Source organism: Megalops cyprinoides, chromosome 5 (genome assembly GCF_013368585.1).
Source record: "Megalops cyprinoides isolate fMegCyp1 chromosome 5, fMegCyp1.pri, whole genome shotgun sequence".
Classification (NCBI taxonomy): Eukaryota; Metazoa; Chordata; class Actinopteri; order Elopiformes; family Megalopidae; genus Megalops; species Megalops cyprinoides.
Window position 1 is genome coordinate 25,334,445 of NC_050587.1, and position 10,876 is coordinate 25,345,320.

At 41.6% G+C, this 10,876-nt stretch overlaps 2 protein-coding genes across 2 annotated transcripts; both read right to left on the minus strand.

Annotated features, from left to right (window-relative positions):
* Positions 1-482: 482 nt before the first annotated feature.
* Positions 483-4,596, minus strand: arpc3 (actin related protein 2/3 complex, subunit 3). Its single transcript, XM_036529352.1, has 7 exons — positions 4,510-4,596; positions 3,888-3,987; positions 3,462-3,538; positions 2,341-2,409; positions 1,744-1,870; positions 1,153-1,247; positions 483-734 (listed from the first exon to the last, which is right to left on the minus strand). Exons 1-7 carry the CDS (start codon positions 4,513-4,515, stop codon positions 672-674), a joined length of 537 nt encoding a protein of 178 aa, XP_036385245.1. The 5' UTR covers positions 4,516-4,596; the 3' UTR covers positions 483-671.
* Positions 4,597-5,684: 1,088 nt separating this feature from the next.
* gpn3 (GPN-loop GTPase 3) lies at positions 5,685-9,401 on the minus strand. The gene is made up of 8 exons (XM_036529718.1): positions 9,231-9,401; positions 8,740-8,848; positions 8,055-8,222; positions 7,448-7,572; positions 7,141-7,256; positions 6,803-6,899; positions 6,389-6,517; positions 5,685-5,933 (listed from the first exon to the last, which is right to left on the minus strand). The coding sequence occupies exons 1-8, from the start codon at positions 9,276-9,278 to the stop codon at positions 5,868-5,870; spliced, it is 858 nt and encodes a 285-aa protein (XP_036385611.1). The 5' UTR covers positions 9,279-9,401; the 3' UTR covers positions 5,685-5,867.
* Positions 9,402-10,876: the final 1,475 nt, after the last annotated feature.

A 10,876-nucleotide genomic window follows, 5' to 3' on the forward strand; every position in this document is an offset into this window, starting at 1 on the left:
GTCCTTTTTAACTTATATGTTTTTTAGTTGTATTTATTGCCTTGTTTCATTGTGGGTGTCCCCAGGGGAAATCTTAAGGGTAGGCCATGTTTTTGCACTTGGAATGTAACATGAAAACAGGTGTTCTGAGACTTCAACACATTTGGCTCCTGGTTTGCTCAAATGTCTCTCTCCTGCAGAAGACAATAGTAAAAATCTGTCTAATGCGTTTTATTGTCATTAGATAAAATGCAGTCAAAGACACCTAAAAATGTGCTTTGCAACCACCTCTTACAAAGTGAACAGGGTAGGTTTATTGCAATCAATGAAAACCAAAAGTAGTCAGACAATTACCAATGGAATGATTTCACAAACAATACTCAGGGCAATGTCTGACTAAAAAATCAGAAAGAAAAAATACACATTTTAAAAATCCAATGAGATGCATTCATTCTATATGCTAATTAAAAAACTATGAGGGAAGTGACCTGAATGCACCTCCTATTTCCTTTTTCATTGAACCCCAGCTGCTGAGCACAACTGATGAAGCAGCCATCCATGTAGGCATGTTACTTATACACTAAACATGGTACAAAAACACCGTTATCAATTGGACAAACATGGACACGCATCTGCAGAGAGCAACCCATACACCTTTCAGCCAAAAAAAGGGAACAGTCTTGAGATGTCATCTACTGCCCTGGCGCTGAGAGACTCTTGTTCATGAACTGCTTTTTCACGAAACACACCCACCACTGCAAGAGAAGAGAGCATTGCTCAAAGGCTCTGCACTGAACTGGAAACGGGTCATTATGAGAGGAAAAAAACTGTCAACCAAATCAAACCACACAATGCTGTGTGTGTGAGATTCGCATGCATATTTGTGTAAGACAGGTAATGGGGATGGCAGTGACCCAGGCAGTTCACTGCTGCTTTTCTCTGATGCGAAATTACACTGCATATGTTGTGTCCTGTATGTACGGCTTTTCATGCAAGGAAAATTTTAAAAAGTCAAATGTAAATGTTCTAAGCCTCCATTAAAACAACCTATTTCATGTGTTGATTAATGGTGAGCTCTTCAAAGAGGTTTTCTGTTTCTTCTGGAGGGGTAGGAGGTAAATTATTTTCTGTCTGTATGCCTGTCAGTCTCTATGCATGTGGACGGAGCCTCACCTTGCTAGGCTTGTCTGTCTGGGGGTCGAATACCCTGTCGCACAGCCTCAGGCCAGTCTCCTGCCGTATCTGCTGCAGGTAGGCTCTCATAGTCTCTGTGGAGGCGAGCACAGCAGCAAATAGGGACACAGCCAATGGGTTCAGGAAACATGACACTTCCTATTGGTTCTACTTCTTCTGAACAGCTGTTCAAATCTATGGGTGAAGTGATGCATTGTGGGATAGCATGGATGTTATTGTGATACAACTGTGACCTTCCACATCCGGATCTTACTCCTTAGCGGCGATCCCAGACTTTTGAGTCTAGTTGTACCATGCAACACCTTTACTGTCCTGTTCTCCTGTCAGGTCTCTCCTTTTTTCTTCCTTCCTTCTTCCCTCTCCCACCCCTCCATCCCACATCATGCCTGAGCCTCACCCCATTTTGTCCCACCCATGATAGCCATACCCCTTATGTCTTTCCAAAACAGGAGTCCCACAGTCTTTTACCTCTTCATGCACAACATCTGCCTCTCCTCCCGCTCTTCTTTCATGTCAGTCCCACCCCATGTGTAAGTCCCACCTACTCCGTTCCCTCTACCCAGCCCTTACCCTCCTCCTGCTTGTTGGTGGGCTTGGAATACATGGCATTGAGGGGGAAGCCTGGCTCTCCAGGGATAGGGAAGTTAGTGATTCCCAGAGTGTACATCTCCTTCTCTCCCTGACCCCTGGAGCTGCACTGCAAACACACAGCCAGAGCATGTCAGAATAACACACACACACTCACGCTTGCAAACACACCTGCACACCTGCACACCTGCATACACACACACACACACACACAAACACAAAGACAAACACAGACACATAAACACAGCTGCATGCACACACATATTTCTCCACAAGGACACACACACACACACACACACACAGTCAGTTTTACTAGTCAGTAAAAAAGTTATGTACTTTTGAACAGGAGTGGAATTTCTTTCAAGAAAAATCACTTAAAGACACAAACCAGAATCAGGTGGAAATAGTCTTCTTTCATGCATGTCTTTAAAGTGCTGCCATTCCAATGGAAACGGTGTGAAAATTACTGCCACACACGGGAAGACTTTTCTAGACCTTTATGTTCCCATACACAGGAAGGCATGACAATGAAGGCGTAACACAGTGAGGCATTATCAGACATGTTTCAGCCGCACATACCTTCTGCAGCTTTTTCAGACATTCTGAAATGTACAGAGTGACGTAAATCAACGTTCTGTCCGCTTCGCTCTGCAAGACAAAAACACCAGCCTCCTTCAAATGGCTATAAAGAGCAACACCGTCCCAAACACTCCTTCCCCGTCGTTTCACATCTCTTTCATCTGCTGCACATGATGCAGGAGAGACAGAAAGAGTGAGAAGAGTGAGGCTTCATGCATCCCAAAATGAACTGCGCTATCAATGCCCCTCAACAACTCGCTGATCTAGGCCATTCGTAGCATTTCGCCATGGAGAGCAGTCATTTGGTTGGTTCACAGGATTACACAGCAGCTGGCAGGCCCACCCACTACAGGGCTCATGAAGCCTAACTCTCCCACTCCTTCTGTCCATGCTGTTCCTGATTGGCTGGTTGCTCAATACACATGAAACCCCCAAAAGCAGTGCAGATTTCAGCTAAGCACCTTTATTGTTCGTGCCACTGGGAAGTTCTCAGATAAGAAATATATACAAAGAGTATGTTGTTTAAAATGTTTAAATGTTTCTATATACATCCAGCTGCTAAGCACACCGTCCATCAATTTCTCCAAAGTACGCATTGGATTTTTACTCCCCTCTGTGAGTGCAGTGCCTTGTGGATTTGTGAGTCGTGTATCTCTCGGTTTATACACGTTTATTATACTTTGTGTTTTCAGCCCATCTCCGGAAATTCATCTCACGTCTTTGCTTGTGCCCCCAGGGACAGGGTTGGAGAGCACAGCACTCGCGCGAACAGGTACAAACTATGAGAAGATCGCGGAAGCAAGCCCAGGCGCGCGGTCAACTCGCTGAGATTACAGAACAGACACTACAGCGCGCACGATAGACGCAAAAAGGAGGGTTTGCAGAATGTATGTCACTCTTAAAAACAACATCTAGCCAATGCAAATACACCATTCATCTTTAGAAGTGCACAGCACTAGCTTTCAGTACTCAAACAAGTCTTTGTAACTCTGACCCGTAGAGGTGTGAAGAATGAGAGCGCAGAAATATAAGGTGAAATATACAGTAGAATGCCATGAACCATTTCTTGTATTATATTTTTGTTATATTTTCTTGATCCAAACAGTCAAGTGTTCTCTCACCTTGATCTCGTAATTTTTGAAGAAGACATTGGCTTTGAAGTAGTAGATGGCCTCGTCAATGATGTCTGTATCTTTGGCTAAAAACAGAAAACAAGAACACGCACTCAATACAAAAGGAAATTGACTAAGTGACCACATCTCACATTTCCAAATAAGGAAGCAGACAGAGAACATGTTTCGTTAGGTTTGTAAAGCAATTACGATGTTAAAAATACTACGCAACCATTAAACTAATGCCAAAGTACAGAGTGCCGTGGGGTGTAAATGGGAAAACAGAACAAATGCAAGTATCCTGCAAAGTATCTGAATCTACAGTGGACAAAATAAATTGCATGAATCTACAAAACTATATCAAGATAACGGCGCTGACCAGTTGTTAGGTCTAACGTAGTGTTTTCCATACTAAAATACAGAAAATGTGCTTACTCTCTTTGGGAGCAGGTCCTTTAAACTGCGTTTTTAGAGGCAGTAGGGCCATATTCCCCACAAATTTGGTGTCGGAGTCCATCAAGCTCGAATGGTATGCCTGCAAAACGAGAAGTAGCTATCGTTAAATGTAAACCAAAGTAAACCTACCGATTGCTAAGAACCTAACGCTTCCTACGTTTAACTAGCTGACAGCAGAGCTTGGTTTACAAACAATACATACAGTTTCTAGATATACCGTTCCATTTGTTTTAGGATTTCAAAGGAATGAAACCGCGAGCGTTGATACTTCCTACTGTATTTTCCGTGCACAGCTCTGGCTACACCCGTACAGTCAGTCTAGGTTGAATCCATTCTCCATTACTGCAGTTATTTATCCCACTGTACATTTAAACCATATAGGCATGCAAGACACATGTAACGGATCAAATGTTTGATGAGGTTTGCCAGGTGAGAAATTCTATCACCAGGCCTGAATAATACTTCCTCCAACAGCTGGAGCATCTAGTACCGCGTCTATTCAGCTCCATGACCTAATATATGCTACATTGTGCAATATAGAAGTCGTCATAACAGCCAGTACAATAAACTACTGCACACAGCTACGTTTTGTTTAACTTACCGGCATGTTTTATATCTATTCCAGGCAATTATTAATAAGAGAAAATGTGCTGTCAGCGCTGCCGGCAATCGCTTCCGCTGCTCCACCCAACACTGCGAGAATACTACAGGAAGTAAAGGGTAGTTCCACTGAACTTCCTACAATGACCACAGGGTGGAGACATTGCTTCAGGATTCAAACTGTGTAGGCTAAGCTGCATTTTGGCTTCGAAGGAAGCCTGTGGATCCCTCAGTTTAATCATCAGGCAGTACCAGGGGGGACCAACCAGTGGACCTTCAAAGCTTCACGTGCGGTCTTTGGAGAGTGTGAAGGAAATAAGAAGCATCCATAATGACATAACTGAAAATGCTATTTTTGGGCCCTATGAAATAAATCTTAGAGCACAGATAAACAAGAGGTATGTTTGAGCACGTTTTCAGCCTGTCCTTGTCACCTCATCAGAAGCTTAAAACCAAGTCATTCCATCACCTTTACCTCATGTCAAGTGTGAATAGATTTTATACACAATTAATATTAGTAGTTTAATTAATATTAAAGTGGACTATAAAACATTTGACATTACAGTATATGACTGTGATGTTAAATGTCTGAACATTTTTACTGTGGCTCTTTGACAAGGAAACCCTTTATGTGAAATATTTGTTAAAAGGTTAAATTATCTAGTTATTAAAATCCAACAATTTGGTTTAACCAAGGAGGCTTACACAATGTCTACAATGTCCTAACATTAATAATAAGATGAACGTGTGTCTACTCTCTTACATGTTCAATCAGTATCAGGGGCAATTAGATATGGACTTATAATCCATTGCATTTAAGCATTTACAGAAAAACACAATAGGAACTTCTCTGACTGAATTGTTTTATTGAAAAATATACTCCAACTATTTACAACTATTAGTCCAGAAAACAGCAACTCCCCCAGACTGAGACACTCTTTTTAAGTGAATGAAACATTTTTTATGACCTTGGATGGTTTTCAGTCTAAAAATCAACAGTTCAGCCAAGACAGTATAATTTAAAACAACCAGAAAAGGCCAAGAAAGACTCAAAAAACAAAAAATGATAAATACTGAATATTTAAAATTGAAGTATCAACACAAAAAACTGGGTTGACAACAACCTGATCGATAATTTCAAAAATGAATGACCGACCAGGGAAAGAAACTGCTGCTTTTTCCCCTGCAAGCTTTCCCCTCAGACAGGTTTACAGCACTCACACTTGTGCTGACACATGCCCATTGGGAGACTGTCTGGTTCAGAGAACTGAGAATCCAGAGGAACTCTTGTGTGACTTGATTTAATCTCCAAAGATGTCACTCAAGCATTTCCACCCTCTGCCTTCGTTATGTCCCTTTTCAGCCGTCTACTTTGTCCTGGAAAAATTCATCGTAGTTGGAAGAGCTGGGATCCTCCTCGGGCTCCTACAATCAGAGAAATGGGATATAAGAAAAGTCGCAGCTCATTTTGAGTTTACTTCTAATGTTTGCTCATAAGGGGACATACTAAACAGGAAGCAGGTGATAAAGTAAGGTGCTGTGAGGCACAGCATTCACTCAGCTACCATCATTCCACCCTGACTGTGCCTGACTGACCATATCTCTGACTTCCAGTTCCAGCAGAAAACCAGGCCAATCCTGACTGCTGGTTTCACGGTTAAGACAGTTCTTAACAGGAAAGCACAAGAGAGCCTGAGCTATTTTTGTTTGTTTTTTTTTAAAGTCTGAAGTTAACCTCTGTTCTACCAACAAATCAATTCACAAATCAGAAAATAATCTACAACCAGTGCTATTGTTGAGGTTAGGTGCAAAATCACTGTGGAGGCCACTGGCAGGTCAGGCAGATGGGCAATGTATGTGGCCTGCTGCAAGAGCCTTACCCTTGGCTCTTTGAACTCCAGGTCCTCTCCGTACTGGATGGAGAAATCAATGTGCTGCAGGACAATGTTGATACCCTCCTCGTCAGTTCGGTCAAAAGGCAGGAAGCGCACCATGCTGTAATCGTCAATCTGCAAACATACACAGAAAATGACTCCACACAAATATAAAAATTATAAACTATAAACTGAATATCAAACTGGAACATATTAATTTCATGAAGCGAAAAGTCTCCTTGTATAAAACATAGTTAGAAAAAAAAAAAAAAACAGGAACATTTCGGATTTCAAATGCAACTAAAATGCAAACAAATTACCAAGCAAATGGAATACGATGCTAGCTACATCCTACACTTTGGCTGAGCTGCAAGGGTAGGATGTCACATCACATTGATTCTGCTCCCTGTAACATCTTACCAGGCCACAAATGGCTTTAGTCAGCTTCTTAAACTTCTTGCTCCTCAGTGTCACTGAGCTGTCTTCCATCATTGAGTACATGTCTGGGTCCAAGTATCTGCACAGAGATGCAAAGGAAATAAGTGTCAAATTCGCTTCTCACAACAGAAGATATTAAATCACACGCACATGCAAGCATGAACACACAGACTCAAACACTTCAGACTGTACAGTAAGCAACATGAATAAAAATAGTTGGGATCAGCTCAACACAGCTAAGGAGAATACTCAAGCGCACATGGACACATACACACATTCCATGTGATCAGATGTGTTTATAAGACGGTTAATTAACCCACTTCTCAATCTCTTTCTTGGCCGTCTGACTGAGCAGGTCCATCTTGGTCATGATGTTCACCTGTGGGATCTCTAGTGTTACCATGGCACTCAGGGCTGCCATGACACCCGAAATAAACTAGGAGAGAGAAGAAACAGCAAGGTTATTCTGTAGCAACTACAGGGGGCTTGCATTAACAAACAAGGCTGTTATCCTTTGAATGTACATGATAGAAACTAATTCAATACTAAAAACACAGATCCACAGAGTAAGTCAGGGATCAAATGCAGTGCTGCAGCTGACCGCCCCTTTGCAGGTGGGCATCTCACCTTGAAGGTCTCCACCATGAACTGCGAGTCGACCAGGAAGACACCACACACCCGGAACTCCCACTGCTGCAGCTGCTCCACCAACTGCTTCATGACTGGCAGGTGAGTGTATAGCTCAATCTGGCCTGTGTGGGACGGGGCAGGGCGGGGCAGGGCAGGGCAGAGGACACACACACAGTACGGGCTTAGAGGACTGTGACTAACCTGTAGCTCACTCACACGCTCTCTCTCTCTCTCTCTCACACACACACACACACACACACACACACACTCGCTAAAGTCATGTGTTTTGATTTCTGAGGTACCTGTTCTCAAGGCCGAGAAACATTTTGTCGTTTTATGATTTCATGAAATGTGACATTGCGATAATTTGCCTCATGCCTAGTTACAACACCACCCCTCTCCTAGGATGCCCTGACAGTGAGGTATTGCAGTAAAGAGGAAATGCAGTTACTGTGAAACAGCATCATTGCTTTTTCAGTCCTATCCCCCCACAGCCACATTTGGGAGTGCTCTTCACTGTAGGCTTCCTAGTTTCGAACAGACTCGTAAGGGAACAGGCCCTTGTGTGACCTAGAGAGGAGCGCAGGTTTTATACTGGACTCACCAGGGCAGTCAAACAGGATGTAGTCATCCTCCACATGTCCCAGACACTCCTCCAGCCAGTCAAAGTTGTTGGCGAAATACTCCATGCAGAAGACGAGCCCTCCATTCGGTCCAAACCGCAAGGAGTCATCCTCCATCACGTCATCCACCTGGATGAGCTCCCGAATGTCTGGGGAGGTGTCCATACATCACTGTCAGACATGCATTTCCAGGGCTACGCATAAGGCTTAGCGCATCTAAAACATCTTTTAACACACCTGGATATTTACCAAAGCTATGCTCTTAAAATGTACAATAATGTCTTTATATATGTTATGGACATGTGCATGCTCCATAACCATTTGTATGGCTGTTATGACTAAGAACACACATGTTCAAGTCATTTGAACCTACAGCCCCAGTCTCAGTCATTATACAGAAGATTGATCTAGATCATACCATGATTATCTGGAGCTTCTTTGTACACTTACCACAAGCACTTAGCCAGGGTGCTTTGCATTGTTAGTACTTCAATATCTAACTTAAGGAGGAGCTAAACGGCCACATCATCTAGTGGCATATCTAAAACACTCCAGAGCTCATTAGCAGTCCCCTTAAACTATTACTCCAGTAAGCAACATGAACATTTTCCTTTAGGCTACACGCCACATTACTGTAAGCTGTAACCGAAGAAAAGCTCTTCTCACCAGCCATAACGGGGTAGTCGAAGTGTTCTGCCGCAGGATCTAGATTCACCACCTGAACGGAACGGTTGATGGCCTCCGCATGATGGATCATGGTGGAACAGTAGGTACTCTGAGGATTGAATCAAAACGAACTGTTCACCGAAAGAAAGAAAGAATGCTTTCCGTACGACAGTCTTAGCTAACAAACTGCTAGTTATTTCGTTCGGCAGTCTGGGTAGGCTAACTGCATCGTACAATGAGCCATTTATTACCATAAATAATCAGTGCTTTACAGCTAGCTAGACAAATTGTAAGAGGGATAAGTAGACCACCTATTGCTGAAAAATCAAATGAAAAAGCAATGAATTGTTATATCAGCGTTCACCACATCTTTAACACAGTATTTAGCAAGCTAAGTAACTGAATACTTCAACTTTTTATCCTTGGCTGCGATCTGGGGTAACTGTGCCTTTCTAGCTAGCTAGCTACTCTCGATTACAATGAAAACTTACTTTTCCACTACCAGCAGGGCCCATCACCAACTGTGCATAACGAGGCATTCTTTAAAATCCTTCCGTACTTTTACAATATGTAAAACTGTTTCTGATTGTTCGGTTTCTTATTAGTCTTTACATAAACGCTCCCATTGCTCTGATGCTTGATATCAGACTATCGCATCACGGCTCGCGGCCATGCTAGTTTGACAACTTCCGTTTTTTCTACGGATCCCTGTATAAGCCAAACCTGAAAAGCACGCCTCGGAACGTTAAATGATCTGTTCGGTCTATAATACCAGTCGATCCTAAAAGGAGGTGGTCATACTATGGAAAGCCGTTTTAACGTTTAATCAGACCACACTCTGTAATTATATTTTAGATATCCATAATAGCATTTCTCCTAGTCAAAACTGTATTCTCACTAGTCAGAATGGTAATTAAAGATATCCACAATAACATTCTTACTAGAAGAAATTGTATTTCAAGATATCTACAACTTTGATTGTACAAGTCAAAACTAAATTTAAGATGTCTAAAAATCCTTAAAAAGTGTGAGTGGCCATTTTAGCTAGACTGGATATGTATTGCAGATATCCGTAATTGAATTCTTCCTATTCAAAATGAACATTTCAGATATCTACAATGACATTCTTGCTATTCTCAATTGTCATTTCAGATATCCACAACGTCATTCTTCCTAGGACAAATGACGTCACTTTTGCCATTCATGTGTATTGGGCTTTCAATTTCAGATATCCACAACGTCATTCTACCCATCCAGAATGAACATTCTGGATATCTGCAATAGAATTCTTACTAGGAAAATCTCCCATTTCTGATATCTACAATCCAATTGTTACTAGTCATAACTAAAGTAAAAAAAGTTGACGTTCTGTCCCTTTCCCTTTCCTGGTCCATTCGTTTCTGAATCACACTAGAGAATCCTGCTAAAACGTCTTGTGATAGTAGCCGGCAAGAATGGAAGTGTTTATTACACATCAAAACACTGCGTCTAAAGTCACAGTTATGTTCATTCTACGTCAATTACAATTTCAGATATCTAAAACTGCATTCTAGATAGGAAGAATTACAATTATGGATATCCACAATATTTATACAGATGTCCACAAATGTATTTTTTCCTAGTAGAATTGCAGTTGTACATATCCGTAATGACATTTTTACTAGTCAAAATGTATTTTTGGATATTCATATGGTTTTTCATTTTGGATACCTGAAATTAAAATTATGACTAGGTGGTCCGATTATGTCGGTGTCGGAAGTCGATATTTTCCAAAAATGTCAAGATTTAAGACTTGTAGTTCATTTTGTTATCCACTTTTCGAACAACGTATCCAATAGAGCAATACGGGGAACATCCTGACAAATCAGATACCACCATCTCATCCGGGCATTCTGGTGGTTTAGCCCGTGGTTGTACTAGCATATAAGATAAAAAAATAAATTACGTAAAATTTATCTCGAGGTTAGCTCGAGGTGGCTTCGTCACACTGGTGTCGGAAGTGAAATTCCCCATTCATTTTAGTCATAGACATGTTTTGATGTGATTTATGGCCTACCATCGATTTCTGATTATATACTGTGATCCCAATTTGCAACTTATATTACTTATTTTAATTGTTTCGAGCTAAATTTTATGT